This window comes from Aethalodelphis obliquidens, unplaced genomic scaffold, assembly GCF_003676395.1.
Source record: "Aethalodelphis obliquidens isolate GAN/ISIS:26980383/991018 unplaced genomic scaffold, ASM367639v1 scaffold2, whole genome shotgun sequence".
NCBI classification, from domain to species: domain Eukaryota; kingdom Metazoa; phylum Chordata; class Mammalia; order Artiodactyla; family Delphinidae; genus Aethalodelphis; species Aethalodelphis obliquidens.
This window is the reverse complement of record NW_020837946.1, coordinates 56,680,491-56,698,504: the sequence shown is the minus strand read 5'-3', so window position 1 is coordinate 56,698,504 and position 18,014 is coordinate 56,680,491. Positions and strand designations below refer to the sequence as shown.

The 18,014-nt window shown below is 34.7% G+C and overlaps 1 protein-coding gene across 3 annotated transcripts in view; it reads right to left on the bottom strand.

Moving 5' to 3' along the window:
- Positions 1-17,746, bottom strand: part of LNPK (lunapark, ER junction formation factor) — an 82,301-nt gene extending 64,555 nt beyond the window's left edge. The window contains exons 1-4 of one of the 3 annotated variants that reach the window (XM_027127624.1): positions 17,633-17,746; positions 11,939-12,028; positions 10,266-10,307; positions 9,311-9,498 (exon numbers count right to left, since the gene is read on the bottom strand). In XM_027127624.1, coding sequence (XP_026983425.1) covers positions 9,311-9,498; positions 10,266-10,307; positions 11,939-11,965 — 257 coding nt within the window. In that variant the 5' untranslated portion in view covers positions 11,966-12,028; positions 17,633-17,746. Of the gene's footprint in view, positions 1-9,310; positions 9,499-10,265; positions 10,308-11,938; positions 12,029-16,715; positions 16,845-17,632 lie in introns of those variants that run through there. The other 2 variants (XM_027127643.1, XM_027127634.1) reach the window with 2 other exon arrangements.
- Positions 17,747-18,014: the final 268 nt, after the last annotated feature.

Sequence of the window (18,014 nt, the reverse complement as noted above, 5' to 3'; positions counted from 1 at the left end):
AACTTGTATCTACAATATATAAAGAACTCTCAAAACTCAACAGTAAAAAGACTAATTATCCAATTAGAAAATTAGACAGCAGACCTGAACAGACATTTCAATGAAGAAAAGATACAGATGGAAAATAGCACATGAAAAGATGTTCAGCATCACAGCCATCAGGGAAATGTAAATTAAAACCACAATGAGCTATCAATACACACCTATCAGAATGATCAAATCACAAAATAGTGATAATACCAAATGTTGCCAAGGATGCAGAGAAACAAGATCACTCAAACATCACTAGTGGAAATATAAAATGGTACCTCTACTCTGAAAAAAGGTTTAGCAGTTTCTTATAAAAGTAAACGTGTACTTACAAGCGCCTCAGAAATTACACTCTTGGGCATATACCCCAGAGAAATAAAAACTTACATTCAGATAAAAACCTGTACACAAATATTCATGGCAGTCTCATTTGTTAGAGCCAGAAACTGGAAACCATCCTAATGTCCTTTAACAGGTGTACGGCTAAACAAACTGTGCTACATTAATGCCATGAAATACTACTCAGCAATAAAAAGTAATTACTGTTACACTTAACATCTTGGATGTATCTCAAGAATATGCTGAGTTTAAAAAGCCAACTTCAAAAGGTTACATACTATGTGATTCCATTTTATAACATTCTTGAAATAAAATTATAGAGATGGAAAACAGATGGGGTGGAAGGGGTTAGGAATGGGGCATGTGGAAGAGGGTTGGTATGACTGCAAAGGGGTAGCAAAAAGGAACTCTGTGAACAATTCTGGATCTAAATTGTGGGGTACTTACATGAAGCTACACATATGATAAAACTGCATAGAAATATAAAACACATACACACAAATGAGTGTATGTAAAACTAGTGAAATCTGAATATGCTCTATGAATTGAACCAGTGTCTATTTCCTGTTGTGATATTTAACTGTAGTCATGCAAGATGTTACCACTGGGGAAGGCTAGGTGAAAGGTACACAGGACCTGCTTGTACATCTGTTTTTTCCAATTTCCTGTGAATCTATAATTATTTCAAGATAAAAAGTATTTTTTAAAGGATGTGCCTACAATGAAGATATTACAAGAATATTTACTCATCAAATAGAAAAGCATAACATTCATAAAGCAAAACTAAAGGATATATAGGGAGAAGTAGAAATACACTGTTATTAGGATACAGAAGACCTATATAACACAGTAAGGTAGTTTACAATGATAATATTAAACTCTGAAAAAAATATATATATATATCTTCAAGTGTTCATGAAACACAGCAACTGATCAAATAGCATGCCACCAAAACAGGTCTCAATAAAACCAAAGAAGGAGAAATATTATTAAACAACATTTTCTGAAAGCAATATAATAAAACTAGAAATAGTAACTAAGCCAAAAAAACAAACATACAAACACACATTGCCACCTGGAAATAACTCTTGGATTATAAAAACTTTAAAAAAAACTTTTAAAAAATGTAATAAAGTTTTAAAAATAACCAAAGTAAATACATATCACTACCTATCAAGACCTGTGGGATAAAACTAAAGCAGTCAGAAAAATACCATGGCCTCAAACACATGTGTGGTGTATTGTGTTAAGAAATAAGAATGAAAATAAATACATTAAAGCATCCATTTTGAGTTACAAGAATAAAGTAAGCCTATGGAAAAAAAAAAGAAGTAATTTTTTAAGCTGGTTCTTTGGAAGAAACAGCTAATAAAAACAATCAGAAAAGAATTACAAATATACAAAATAAGAAATAATAAGGAAGCCATAATCATAGCTACAAAGAAAATTTTAAAAATCAATGAGACAATGATTACTGCTATTACAACACTATGCAAATACACTTTAAAACTGTAGAATGGTTAACAAAACTAACCTTGGAAGAGAGAGAAAGCCTAAAAAATGAACTGCTATTGAATTTTAGAAGTTGTTAAGAGCTACCCTCTATAAAAAACACCAAGCCCAAAAGATTTCAAATAGAATACTACTAAACCTGTAAAGGACAGATAATGCTAGTACTATTTAAACTGTTCCAGAGCATTAAAAAAGAAAGGAAAGCTTCCTGATGTTCTTATAAAATGACTACAACTAAGAAAGTAGAAATTTTCCTAGAATTCAAGATTTCAACATTTGATTTCAATATTTAATATAATCTATCATTATCAAGAGATGTAAGATGAAAAATCACATGGCTATCTCCATAGATGATGAAACAGCATTTAACAAAATTCAACAATCTTTCTTGATTTAAAAAAAAAAACTAAATAAAATATAAATAGCTAGAAGATTCCTCAACATAAAATATATCTGTCTCAATCCAAAAGTCAGGATAATGCCCAATGGGGAAACATTAGAAGCATTCCCAAGGAACAAGTTAAGGATGTTGACTATTTTCTCTGTAACTTAACATTGTCCTGAAAGTATTAGCCAATACAATTACCAAAGAGGGAAAAAAAATCTGAAAGGAGTCAAAATATCTGAAAAGAGGTGGTAAAATTATTGCTATTTACAAATAATATGATTGCATACTTAGAAACTCTCAAAGAATCAACTAAAAAACTTATTAGAAACAATAGAACAATTATTATAGTTGAATACAAAATTAGTATAGAAAATCGATAAGTTCATATATACTATCAGTTCTAAGACATACTAAATACCCTAACTCACATTCATGTAATCATTCCTGTTGTTCTTTTCTGAATGAAACTGATGCTATGTGAAATGTAAGTATAGCATGAATTTCTGTTAAATATTATCCAGTGACTTGCACTATAAAATTATAGAGGTGTTCTAACAGGAATAACTGGAGCCTCAATAAAACAGAATCATACTTTAGATTCAGTAAACATTTTAAATCCTTAATACTAAGTGTTTTTACTGTACTAAAGTTAAAAATGCTAAAAGTTAAAATGTAGCAGAATACCTAAAACTCAATCAATATAATAAAACCTTCCTCACTTTTACTAAAGGATTAACATTCCATAAACCTCTGATGATTTTTCACCAACCTTCATATAAAAAGGAATTTTTACTTATTTCGTCCTTTCTGCCAAATTTAAGTGCTTTCTTTCCAACAACTATACAAGCCCAATCCAATTTATTGAAATGTTTTTAAGATGAGACTTAACAATATATAAAGCTAAAAATGAAAAGATTACAGGTCTCAATATTTATAACTATGTTGACAATTTTGTCAGTTTATTTAACCATCAAAGGCTTTAGGGAGAATTACCTTCACATTTAGACAAGTAACAATGATTTATTTTGGTATAAGGAAGAAGCTTTATGTATTTATTTTTATTATTTGGTTGGAGGAGAGATATAACTCAATACTGTTTTCCCCCAATGATTTGAAATGCTATCTTTATCATACATAAAAACCATATATAATAAAAATTCCTTTTGGGATTTATTTCTGGATTCTTGTTTCTCTTCCTTTGGTCTGTGTCTCTATTTAGACACTATCAAACTTTTAATTAATGAAGTTTTACAATGCATTTGATGCCTGGTAGACCTCTGCTTCTCATTCCGCTCCTTTTTTAGACTTTTCAAGACTATTCTTATGTGCTTATTTTTCCACTAAAAATTATGGAATAAGTGTGCCAAGATTTTTAAAGTATTGTTAGTATTTTTATTGTGATCACACATTTTTAGATTAATTTAGGGAGAACTCATCTCAGAATAGGATTTGTCTTCCCATCCAAGAATAGGATTTGTCTCTTAATTATGTCTCAGTACATAATTTTTTAAGTACAGAATTATATCAAGTGAATATCTATATTTTAATATGAATATTATAAAAGGGATGCTTGCAAAATGATTTTCTTACCTACAAAGACTAAGAGTAAATATTCCCCTTGAGTAAATATCAAGAGATGTTCAGATATCTTCTCCTTTAAGAGCCAACTATAGTTGATGGGAGATACTTTGTATTTATTAGAGTGCCATGAAACAAACTTTTATCTTTCCTGAAAAGGCTACAAATTATGTCTGTTAGCTGCCTAGCTGGATTGAGGAAATATATACCACAAACTGGTTGGGAGGAAGGGAAGTGGGAAGGAGGCATTCCCTGACAGTCCAGTGGTTAAGACTCTGCCTTCCAATGAAGGGGGCCCAGGTTCAATCCCTGGTTGGGAACTAAGATCCCACACGCTGCGTAGTGCAGGAAAAAAAAAAAAAAAAATTGTATAAAGTCAAAGCTCTAACCTCAAACGGCTTTCAATTCAAGTAGAAAAGCAAGAAAACAAAAAACAGGAGGAAGGAAACAGGAGACAAAACCACTTTCCTCAGTTCCTTTGCTTAAATTTTTTCCCCTCAAATCTCATTTTAAGAGGAAAACACACATACACACGGAAAGAAAATATGGCCAAACCCTCTGGGAAGGTTAACATTTTATGCTAATTGGTCTCTGAAATGACCTTATAGAGAATGGAATTTCTAGAAAGTTATTATTTGTAAGAATAAGGTATCCAGGAATAAAAGTTTGTAAGATTGCTTGCAGAGTCAGTTAAGGGTAGAGACAAAGTCTATGGTTGTTCCTTCTTAGAAAATGAGCCAACTCCCAAGATAATGCCTATCTGCCAGCATAATGCAGAAATACAAAAATTTAATGTAAACCAAACCTTCCCTCACTATGGAGCACAATCTTAATAATTCCTATGAAATCAGTTCACCATAATTTCAGTTTCAGTAACAGCTGAAAAGATCAGAGAGATATAAATATATTATCAAATCTGAAAAGCAGAAAACCAATAGACTGGAATCTCACCAAGTTCCTCCCTATTACATCCTAAAAAGAAGACAAAATAAAATCTCAAATCTTCTCAGGTATTGATATTCTACCAAAAAAGATAATTTGGGAATAGTTATGATTAGGCAATATATGCTCAGTCCTGAATCCATGACCTCTCTGCCAGTAAAAGCATTTGGGAAACTGGGAATGCAGAGACAACAGTCGCTTTTTGTCATTGTCAGGTAGATTTCTAAACTTTATAATTAATGTAGACAGTGATGAGTAAAGCAATACCTTTTCTTGCTCCTTCTGCCTCCATTTCTTTAAGCAAACCCTGGTCTAGACATCAAAACTTCGTTTCCAGAGAAAAAAAGTCCAGGGGTAAGCTTGAGCGAGAGCTCACATTACACACAAAAGGCAATGTCCTGTGGTAAGTCTTCTTTCTGTTCACCACAACATCCACTCTCATGTTGTTGTATTCTATTTCATGCTTTTTTGATTGTCATCAATCAGAAGGACAATTCTATTCTTTGTTGGATAACTGGTCTATGCTTCCAAAAGTGAACAACAGCTCACTGAAATAGAAACTGCAGCAGTTGAGAACCAGGTCACAGATGTGAATGAGACAAAGTGAGAAATGGCTCTGAAGCTTAACAAGCCAAGAAATACTAGATGCAGATGATGCAGAACAGGCAGAAGGACACAGTAAGGATAACAAAGCTTCACACTCAAAAGAGTGGAAAGATCAAACTGAAGAAATAAAAAACATTTTTAAAGAAACTAAGTTTTTTTACTTTTTTTTTTTTTTTGCGGTACACGGGCCTCTCACTGCTGTGGCCTCTCCCGTTGCGGAGCACAGGCTCCGGACTCGCAGGCTCAGCGGCCATGGCTCACGGGCCCAGCCGCTCCGCGGCATGTGGGATCTTCCCGGACCAGGGCACGAACCCGTGTACCCTGAGTCGGCAGGCGGACTCTCAACCACTGCGCCACCAGGGAAGCCCCAGTTTTTTATACTTTTAAAAACAATTAGTATATGATTTATGTGCAAAAAAACAAACGAAAAAAATCTTCTGAGTCACAATAGCCAATCACAATCTGTGCTTAGGCATTAGAATTAGCACAGAGAGTTCCCTGTCAGGTATTCTTTTACAACTAGATTAAAATCTTCTATAATCAGAAAATCAATTTTTATATGGAAATGGATGTCAAATGGAGTTTTTTTAAGTATTTAAAGACATTTAAATCAACTAAACATCTCACACTTATTCCCTTTCTAAATTTTTCTCCCTTCTTTTCATAAAAAAAAAATCGAAGGTTAACAAGGGAAAGGGGCTCTGCATTATGAAATCTGAGACTACACCTGGGATAAGAAGCATTCCAAAAGATTTCAAAAGAGAAGAAACATTTTTTAAATGGCAGAGACAATTATTTTGTAATATGCATGTACTTGATTTTTGGCTCTTTACCTACCTACAAAGTTAAAATTGTATCAGCACCAGGAGTTCCTAAAGACTAAACCAAAAATGTTTACTATAGTAGTCCCAATGAAAAAGATCCTACCCCACCCACCAATGTCAAACCAAAAAACCTAAGCATCACCCTGATTCCTCCTTTTCCCTTACCTTCCATTTCCTCCCATCAAGTTGTCTCAGTTTTACTTCCAAAATATTTCCAAATCATCTGTTCATCTCTTCTGCCACTGGGCAGTCCAATCCGTCTTCATTTTTTATTAAACTTCTACAACAGCCTCCTAGCTGATCTCCCGGTTTCTATTCTTGTCCTCCTCTTACTCCATCTCCATAAAACATCACACATGATCTTCTTAGATCTCATCATGCCATTCTTCTACTAAAACCTTTACACTCTTTCCATTTCACCCAAAATAAAATTCAGACTCCTCTCTGTGACCCTCCATGACCTAGATTGTGCAAGCTCACCTTGTATCACTCTTCCTCTCCATCACACACTCCAGATATACCTATGTTTTTGACCCTCGCATAAGTCACTCTCTCTCCTACTTCACAGACTTTGCATTTTCCGTTCTTTCTTCTTGGAATTTTTTTTTTTTAATTTGAAGAACACACTGATGGAAAAAATTCTAACAATACCAAAAAAAAGCATGTGGAAAGAAACGACTACTTAAAATTCCAACACCTGAGAAAATTACCATTATTATTTTGAGGATAATCCTTTCCTATATCTCTCTATGGATATATGTGCTATTACACACTGTATATATAAATACTCTTCCATATATTCCAACTCTTTCCATACTGGTTCTTTCTCATACTTTAGTTCTCAATTCAAATACGTCCTCAAAAGAGGCCTTCCAAGACCATCCTAAAGCATCCTATTCTTCTCTATCACATCACCTGTTTATTTTCTTCATTGCACGTATCTCTCTCTAAATTAACTATGTTTGTTTACTTGTCTCGTTTTTTGTCTGTCCAATCCCAACTGAATGTAAGCTCCCTACTTTCTCAATCACAACAGGCTAGCCCAAAACCTAACACATTGCAGGTGCCAAATATTTACTGAATGAACAGATGATGGCTTTGACTAATATTTATAAGCTGCCAAATCCTAAATTTATATTTCCCATTCAAATTTCTCTCCTGAGCTTCATAGTCATACTTAACCATCCCACTTGGCAGCTCTATCTGGATAGACCATAGGTATTTTGGTCTCAGTGGGTCAACTACCTGCTCCTCCTCATGTTGTTCCCTATTTAGATGAATGATGCTACCATCAACCAAATTTCCCAAGCCATGAACTTGAATTTTATCCTTGACGCAATTCTTCCTCTTCACCCCACATTTAACCAATCACCAAGAGCCTCTCCATATTACCTCAATTCTACCTCTTAAATCTCTTCAACCCATCCACTTCATTCAGCCCATCTGTTTCTCTTCAATGCTGCTACCACCACTCAAGTGCAAATCACCATCAATCGTTTCTCCCCTAGACAACTACAATAACCTTCTAACTTGCTGCTCCGGATCCATTCTTACTCCCCTCTAATTTACTCTCCATGCTGTAGCCTCAGTGGTATCTTCAAGATAATGATATGATCATGTCATACTCCTTAAAAATCTTCAGTGGCTTCCCACTATTCTTAGATTAAAACCTAAAATCCTTATCATGGACTATAAGGCCCACAAGAAATATCCTTCGTCTAACTATCCAGACTTTTCTCCATAATCCAGTCTTTGGCCTTCTTTCAATTCTTTAAACCTACCATGCTCTATCCTCCTTCAGAGTCTTCAAATATGCTCTTCCTTCTGCCTAAAACACTACCTACCATGTCACACCAGCCTTGCTACATATAACTCATCCTTCAGATCTCACACTCAAAAACCACTTCCTCAGGAAGACTGTGGTAGGCAGAATTCTAAAGATATCCCCCTCTCTCTCCCCAAGATTTCCATTCTCTGGTTATATTATCAAACAGTAATCTAGGTACTACTATGGAGGGACTTTGCAGATATAATTACTACTCAGTTGATTTTAAGATAGGCAGATTAACCTAGATTATCCTGGTGGGTCTAATACCATCAGTTAAGCCCTTAAAAACAGAGGTTTCTCTCAGCCAAGGGCAAAATAGGAAATCAGAGAGATACAGCAGAAGTCAGCCAACACCCTGTGTGAGCCTGGAAGCAGATTCTCCGCCCCCAGAGACTCCAGGCCAGCTAATAACTATGATTTAAGCCTGCAAGACCCTAAGCAAAAAACCCAGTCAAACTACCTGGACTTCTAACCTACACACCTGTGAAATAATAAATGGGTGTTAAGTCACTAAATTTGTGGTAACAGTAGTAAAGAATACAAAGGCCCTTCCCTGACTCCCATGTCCACTCCAGACTGTGTTAAGGACCCATTATAATATTCATTATACTTATTACTTAATTTAATGTATGCAGTCTAAGATCTACAGTCAAAGGTTCTGTATTTTTGTGTACCATACACCATTATAATCCAACATGCACACAATTGGTACCTATAAATGTTTGTTGATTGAATGAACAAATTTTTCATTCAACTTTCTCTCAAAATTCGCAATCATTCTAATCGCAATTCACACCTCCCGTAAAGTGCTGTATTACAAAATATTTCTGTAGTAAGGGTCAATTGCTTTATAGCAGTTACTAAAAAGAGGGGAAGGGTGGGATGAATGGAATACATTCAACATGGGGCAGATGTTCTTTTTGTTTTACAAGTCCTTCCTCACTTGCCACTACCCACAATCTGAAATGCCTACTCCATGCCCAATACTCCTAGGGAGCATGAACATGTGTTAGAGAATCACAAAAGATTACCGTACAGAGCCATTATTACTAATGTCACTGGGTCATATTCTTCAGGTATGTTGGATTATAAATAAAGGTTTAAAACAATTGTTCTACTTTTTAAAGAAACAGTTTTCAAACTGCAAAAAATGCAAATTTATTCACTCTGCAACATTATTATTTCATAATAAAAAGAAACTGACTATATTAAAACTATCTAATCAGGAAGAGGAAAAGTCAACAAAAAGAACATTTTACTTACATTAATGGGAAAGCAAAAAATGGGAGTGTCATGGCAAGTCTTGCTGTCAATTCATCGGGAAGGTACCATAAGTATACAATTAAACATGTAAACAGATAGAGAATTGAAGAGTAGAGAATTAATCTTCCAACCCATAATTTTTGTAATCTCTGATTTTTTTCCCTAAATTCTTCCAATGCTTGAATTTCCTGTGAAGAGAAAGTTATTATGTATTATTATATCAAATTCATAAAGAAATTAAAATGGTAAAAAAATTTTTACATGAGAGGTTATAAAGAACTCTTAAAAATTCAATGAAACATAATACCTTAATATTTTAAACAGAACATAATATGAAAAAGAAAAATGAAGTTAAAACATGAAAAATGTCTATTATGATTTGACAAATCTTTTTTAAATTAAAAATTAAGATATTTAAAAATAATGTTTGATAACCTATCAAATTAGCAAAGATCAGAGGTATAAAATTGGCATCAATAGTCTTTGTTAAGTCAAACAAGTAATAATTCTCCCTGTATAAGGCCTAAAAAAAAAACTCTGACTATAAAAAGAATAAAAATTGAAACAGTGACCCATACTAGATTCTTTCAATCCATTCATCACTCTCAATATTCTCAAAGAATAACCATTTTTTTATGATAGAAAGTATAAAAAGCTGTGAAGTTTGCAAACTGATACAAATAGTTGCAGACTATTTTATAATCTACTTTGTCCTATCTGTAACATTGATTTACACCATGCTGTAGATCAAATTTCATTCTAACATTCACTATTACCTGATACAGACTTCTTAGGTCACTGATAGACTTTGGATTTTAACATTGAAGTTCTCAGGCTTACTCTATATCACCTCTAAATTCCCATACCAGATCTAGTCTCCAAAGTAATATGTACTAAAATAATATTTATGTAACACCTAAAATGAATTAAAACACTCCAGAGCCAAAGAACATACCTTATCTATATTTTCCAGAACCTCTACAGTTGAAGGTTTTGTCTGTTATAGAAACAGAAATAAGAGACAGCATTAAAACCTGTTATTGCTAACTTAGAAACACTCTGACTTATATAATCATACAAGAACATTTTAATCCAAAATTAAGTTTTTTCAATGTTATTAAGCAATATGTATTCCTGTCTTTTTACAAATGAGATTTAAACTTAAATAAAAATTATAACTATAAACAAAATTACACAAGACTAAAGAAATAAGATGTACCTACTTAACTTAAATTTTTAGTCCTAGAAGTACTTTCAACTCTGATAGCTCAATTTTTACCATCCTTAACCAACCCCAATAAAACATACTTTTACTAAGAGAAAATTTGTTTAAATTTTCCTCCAAGAAAAATTTTCTTAGATATGATTATTCAAAAGAATTCTATTAAGTTATTATAAATTATTAATTCTATAATAATTCTATTAAATTATTATAATTATAAATTCTATTTAAAAATTCATGACTAAATATGGTCTGATTTACTATTGCTAAAAGTTCACTTAGGACTCTGGAGGTCGAAAATCAATAGGCTACCTTCATTCTGAATTCCTAAAGTACTTTTCTGAATATCAGATTTTTAAAGGGCGTCTAAGAATACTTCACTATTGCAGAGCTTGTTTGTCAAAGATATTTTTTATATCACCTAGAATAAAAACCAGCCAAAATGCCTCATACAACATTTGAAAAAAGTAATTACCAATTATATACTCAACCATCTAAGAGGGTAATGATTATCAATTCATTGTAGGGCCAACAGGAGTTGTTAATATTAGGTTGAACCATATGCAATTGCTGTTTATGTAGTCAAAACTGGCAGTTTCATATGGTTCAACCTAACAAGAAAGACAAAGGAAGAATAGATAAATTTGATTCTCAGGCAGAACTTTAATAAGGTTTTAAAGAGGGGTGGAGGGTGTCAATGTAATGCCAATCCAAAACAAAGCATCTCCAGCAATAGGTCAAAAACTAAATTGTGTACCAAGTATTGCTAGACTCCATTGTTATGGTAAAAAGGAGTCAAAAAATAAGCAAAGTAGTTGTCCTAGACTACATTACCTCCTCTTATATTAGAGAAGAGCATTGACCAGAATATTTTATATTTTACAGCTCTAAATTTGAGATACTTCCTCTAAAGACTTAGCCAATAAAATCAAACTATATTTTTAATTTTGTTTAACCTATTAATTCCTAAAAGTATACCTAGTGTGACTTTAGTAAATATTTGTGACAAGCTTTAAGCAAAAAGATATAGCCTATAAAAACATAAATATTGTATAGAATACTTAATTTCAACTATCTTTCAAGTAAGATTGAAATTTAGGCAGTATGAAAACAAGAAAAGATAACCATTTGTACACAAATGTATAAACAGAGAAATAAAAATAATTCATAGGTCAACGTGAAATAATTCTGTTAAACAGAGACATCAGACACCTATATAGCAAGTAGAACCATTAAAGTCCAAATAAAAAAATAACTCATAAGAGAAGAAAGAAAAAAATTAAATAGAGTTAGGGATAATATTAAACCACTACTCAAGTCTACACCACAAAGGAGACCGTTACAAATAGCTTTATGTGACACTTTTATATTAGACTAAGAACTGGCTGTAAAGAAAAGTAACTTACCCTCCATCGAGAAAATAATCCACCCATTTTTTTATTTGTAGAAACTGGGCACAATGATAAATATCATCAGTTGTCCAAAGGAATTCACAGCTAGAAATAAAGCAATTATTTTTAAAATTTAAGTTAAATATACAGCATATTCACTATAAAATTTAGATGTTGCAATACTACCCCAAAATACTATAAAATATTAATTTATTTGGACTCCACTTATGTGGAATTTTAATTCAAACAGTCTTGCAGACAGCCCACCATTTAAAAATTCCTTTCTTCCAAGCCAAAACATATTTAAAAGTGAAAATAAAGCTGGAAAGACTTTTTAAGTAGCAAGGCATTTTAAAAGTGTATATTCATACCACTTTGCAATTTTCTGTTCCTTAAAGTAGGTCCCCTATATTGTTCTTCTAAGAAAAATTCTGCTGTACTACATTTCTATCATTCAGCTGTCTCCCAACTAAACTAGTTATTTGGAATTAGGGGTGCTCTACAATGTTTAGAATAATATCACCTTACAATAATAGAAAGCCAACAGGATTTTGAGTAAGAAAATAAGGGTTATAAGGTTACCTGTGACAGTGAGCATATCATTTAATGTTTCTGAGCCATAATTTTCTTTTCTGTATATTAAAGTTAATAATACTACCACTTTTCACAGGATAGCCTTTATTATTACCATTTTACAGACAAGAAAATTAAGTGGAAAGAAGTTTAGTGATTCACCCAATAGCTCAGAAGAAACATTACCCAAAGCCACTCTATCTTCAGACTTCCGGTCTGTTCACTACCGTTCAACACCCAAATAAACATTTCTTTCTGAAATTATGTCTACGTCCCTCAAGTTAAACTGTCATGTCAGCTAGCTGTATCTCATATCACCTTTTTTCAGTTGTTTTTCTATGACTCTCAAATGTATTAAATATTACCATACATATAAAAATGTATCAGCAATATTATATCCTAAATCAATTTACCAGTCAATAGTTATATAATTTTTAATTCTTTTAAACTGAAATAGTGAAAGTATATTTTCAAACTTACATAGTTTTACCAGGTTACAGTTATATACTACCAATGTATAAAACTGCTTCATTTCCACCTAAAAAAAGTTAGGCCATAATTCTTACATTTTTTTAAACTCATAAATGTAATCACAAAATAATGCCAGTACAAAGTAAGTACATTCACTCTGCAATACTATTTTTAGGTTGGAATTAGCATCAGGCATGCCTATCTTGACTTTCTTGGTTAGAGAAGTAACAAAAAGTCTAATTATGAAACACACAAAGTGATTTTTACCAACAGAAATACCTATAATCTGTACTGAAAACTTCTGAAGTTTATAAATGTAATCAATGTTATAAGCCACATTTAAGTTGCAATCTAAATATTATTAATCCTTCAATAGTAAATCGGTATTCAAATTTCTAAAGTGTGGTTGTAGGAAATCCAGGAACTTTAATGAATAAAAGTATAAATTTCTGAGTTAAGACATTAAATAGATCTTAAAACCTTAAGATGCTAAAAATCACCAAGAAAGGTGGCTGGGAAGGGAAGATGAACCACTTAACTTGTATATTTTCTTTTTTTTTTTTTTTCCTGTATGCGGGCCTCTCACTGTTGTGGCCTCTCCCATTGCGGAGCACAGGCTCCAGACGCGCAGGCTCAGCGGCCATGGTTCACGGGCCCAGCCGCTCCGCGGCATGTGGGATCTTCCCGGACCGGGGCACGAACCCGTGTCCCCTGCATCGGCAGGCGGACTCTCAACCACTGCGCCACCAGGGAAGCCCTGTATATTCTCAAAGTATACATTATCCCATGTATACGATGAATGCATGTGCTATACACCACTATGTATGGTGTATAGCACAGTGTTTTGTACACAACTGACCTACACATTTTGGTTTGAAACAGTTTATAGCTATCACAAATCAGAATTTTTAATATTTGAAAGTAATGACAACAATAATATCATTTAAACACTTGGTAAGGACTTAATCTTCTAGCAGGCCCTAAAACAAATGCTTTTCATGAATTTTATCATTTAGATACTACCATCACTCTATTTTACAAATGGCAAAACTGAGTCTACAGAAGTGAAGTAATTTGCTAAGTTCCCAAAGACAGTAAGTAACAGAGCCAGACCCAGTATTTTAGTTTTGATTTTTTAAAAAGCAACAAGTTAGCGGTAGTGGCTTAAGAGATACAAACTACTATGTATAAAACAAATAAGTTACAAGGATATATTGTACAGCACAGGGAATATAGCCAACATTTATAACTATAAATGGAGTATAATCTTTAAAAATTGTAAATCACTATGTTATACACCTGAAACTTATATGATATTGTAAATCAATTACAGCTCAATAAAAAAGGCAAAAAAAAGCAACAAGTTACTTCTAATAACTCAAAATCAGAAATTAAGTCTTTCTGTAGATTAGATTGGAATATTTATATATAAAACATATAAAAGCACCTCAGACATTCTCAAATAGCTGGTAAACAGAGCTACTGAAGTGGAAAGTCATAAACATAGGACACAGGGTTAGTACAGTTTATCATATAGCCCAATTCCTTCATTTGCTTAAATCTGAATGCTTAAATCTGCATGGAAGAGAAGCTAAATGACATGCCAAAATCATGCAGGTCCAGCTAGGGGCAGAACTGGTGCTAGAAGTCTGCAAGTACTGCCTCTACTTGTTTACTGCACGTCACTTTTAAAATTCATGTAATATGAAATGTATGTATAATATTACAATTAATACCAACTTTGACATCAATTATTTGCTTGGAGAATTGTTTTGATGTTAATGAAACAAATTACATAAGATCCCTGCAGCAGAGAACTGTGCTTCTAAATTTGTCCTCTAGAACAACACACTATGGTAATAGTCATTAAATGCCATATTCATCCTTTCAGGTTCATAATCAAAAACCCAATCAACCCTCATTGTCCCAACTTTTTTTCTATCAAATTCTGGTATTTGTTAGGGACGCCTGATTTACTATAATACACATGTATAAGTAGTACTTTCCAACAGATACGAAAGCATAACAAAATTAAATAAATCAACTATTTCTCTACAACTTTAATTTCATACCTCTTCTATTTCCAAACACTTTTTCCCTCCTTGCCACCTGAACATCTTAACTCCAATTCCTGTGGCCCATTACTATGAAACCTTGGGCAAATAAATAAATTAACCTCTCAGTTACTCATTATCTTCATCTGCAAAAGAGCGATAGTTAAGAACCCTCTCAAATGTTGAAAAGCTTAAACAACATAATGTATTCTAAAGTACTTACAACAGTGCCTGAAACATACTAATTTCTCGATACAAATGGTTGTTTTTACTGCTGTGGTTACTGCCCTTTTCTAGTCCATCTCTGCTTCCTTTCAACACATGGAAAATACATGGGAATCAAATAACTAGCATTTCTTTCTGAAGCATAAATCAATTTGCTTGCTCTTGAGTGGACAGATTGTTCAATCTCAAGTGGCCTGTTCCAAGAAATCTTCCGTGAACGTGTATAAAGAGTCTCTTTCCACTCTGCTATCACTATGGGACCTGACATGACCTTAAGAGCTGGGTGCATCTAATGTGTTTTTCACTAAATAATAACACCCACCATATTACTTGAATGTTTTCTATTAACTGCTATTCACACTCAGGTTTAGGTGTCAGAATTTGAAATCTTGGGATGTGTTATTCTTAAATTTTGAGCTTACTTCAAGTCATATTGAAATAATGGAATAAAAAAGGTCTTGATTCAAAATATGACTCAACCACATACTAGCTACGTGATCTTGTATAAACTAAACTCTCTAAGCCTCAGTTCAGCATTTGTAAAGCGGTGAAAATATCTACATCTACACTTCACAGAATTGCTGCATGAATTAAATGAAATTATATATCACTTGGTAATGAAATAAGTGTATAATAAATTATAGACATTATTACTACTATTACCAGAAAGCACATGTAGTACGGCAATACTTCTCATATGGAACACATTTCTTTCTAACTTCTTATAAAGAAACTGTTTCATAATTTTAAAATTGGAAAATAAAGTTAGTTTGTATTTTAACTAAAATTGTATTGCTCTCATTTTCTCCAGTATAAAAAATAAAACAAAATACTCTGAAGACTCTTACATTAAAATAAACTTTAACAGCAAAGGAAGTTTAGTTTTATGTTTATCAAGTTCCAAACTTAAGTAGAAACTATTGTCACCATCAACAGTACCTCTATAACACACTGGACAATTCAATTTGAGATTAAAAGTGTTTGTTCTATAACTCTAACTTTCAAATATCCTAACAGAAAAGACAATTCTGAAATATCCCAAACTACCACATTTATTGCTCAAAAATAAAATTACTGAAAAGAAGTACATCTCTAAAAGCACTTTTATTATACAATGATTAAGTTCTGGTCTTCATGGTAAGTCAATGCTCATTCTGAACTAAATACTACCAAAAAATGACTATTTGATTGTAAAGATTTCTCCTATAAATCATACCTGTTGTAAGCCATATAATTTCTTCCTTTTTTTATTCTTTCAAGTTAATAATATGTAAACACTAAGGTTTTTAACAGCAATGGGTTGATGCCAGTAGATGACGGAGAAACTTGAAATTCTAATTTTAAATGTTTAAAAAAATGTGTTGAAAATCAACTTAGTCCTCCTAAAATGAAACTACGGGGGCTGTTGAAGACAAGAGATTAGCATTCCCTGCCAGTTTGAACATATGCCTAAAACCAAGTTTACTCACATCCACACAAACTGCTGTTGAATTTTGTGTGGTGACAATTTTGTCAATGGTGACACCCAGGCCACTGAGAAAGGAGATGAAAGTCGACACTAGGCACCACAAACCAGAAGCCTACTGGGAAAAGCGGAACATGGAAAATTCAGTGAGTCACAAATTTTACTTAGTAGAGTGAGGGCACCATCAGCAAAACTGCGTGCACCAATCCCAACTCTCTCTCAATCCCCTTACACTGTATTCAAGAATTAAAACTATGATGTAGTTTAGATTTGCTCTTCTCCTTCTGCCATGCCTATGACACCCACGCAATCTGGCCCTTCCCTCCACCCCACCATTGCTCAAAAAAGGACTACAGTCCAAGAGAGGCTTCTCTAAGCAGCATACAATCCACGCCCACACGCCTGGGCCGAGCAGCGTGACACTGACAGTTTTCGGTCCCTCCCGATCTCACCAACTCGTGGCGCCTCCGCACAACTCAGCAAAAGACGACAAGGGTAGAACCCACTCAAAGCGATGGCTTAGTGCAGGACTTTCTGACCCTTCGACCGAACAGGGAGGTGGGCCAAAGAGACGATGCTCAGCTCAACCCAGTCACTGCCCGCCTTCCCCGCCCCGAATCTCCGAGAAAAGGCTGGGGAACCAACTCCCCTCGGGAAACAGAAAGGGGTTTCCAGCACTCCAGAGCCATCCCTGCCACTGTGCTGGGAAACCAAGGGGATCAGGGGGCGAGACAGGATCAGCACGCAGCCGGGCAGGAGCTCAACTAGCCGCCGCCGCCGAGCTCGTAGGCCACTCGGCATGGGGCGGAGGCGCCCGGGAGAGGCAAACGGGGGAACCCGAAGCGTATTTCCCAGGGAAAAAGCTCAGCGCATCTCCCCTCTGCCGAACCCTTCCAACGGCCCTCATTTTGACCCCTCTACCTTCAAGTAGAAGCGGGCAAAGCCCGGCGCTGGCGCCCAGCTCTGCCAGCTACGGCCGCCACAGCGCAGCCCGCCTCCGGAGCAGGCAGCAGCCGCCACTGACAGAGCGATGGACTCAGCCAACTTCCCATCAAACCCCGCGCTCCCGCCGCCGGCCAATCGGCGCCGCAGCCGGCGCGCGGCGCTCCCCCGTCACGTAACCGTGACCGGGGCGGGCAGCTGAGGGGCGAGGCCGGCGGTTGGCCCGAGGACTTCTGTCCCTGTGGCTTCTGCGGCAAAATAGGGTGCTCGTCTTCGCGTCTCACAGGTGGACTGTCATTTATTATGACTCTTAACAGTACAGTTACTTCTTACTCCTCCTCTGCCTCCTTCTTTTCTTTTA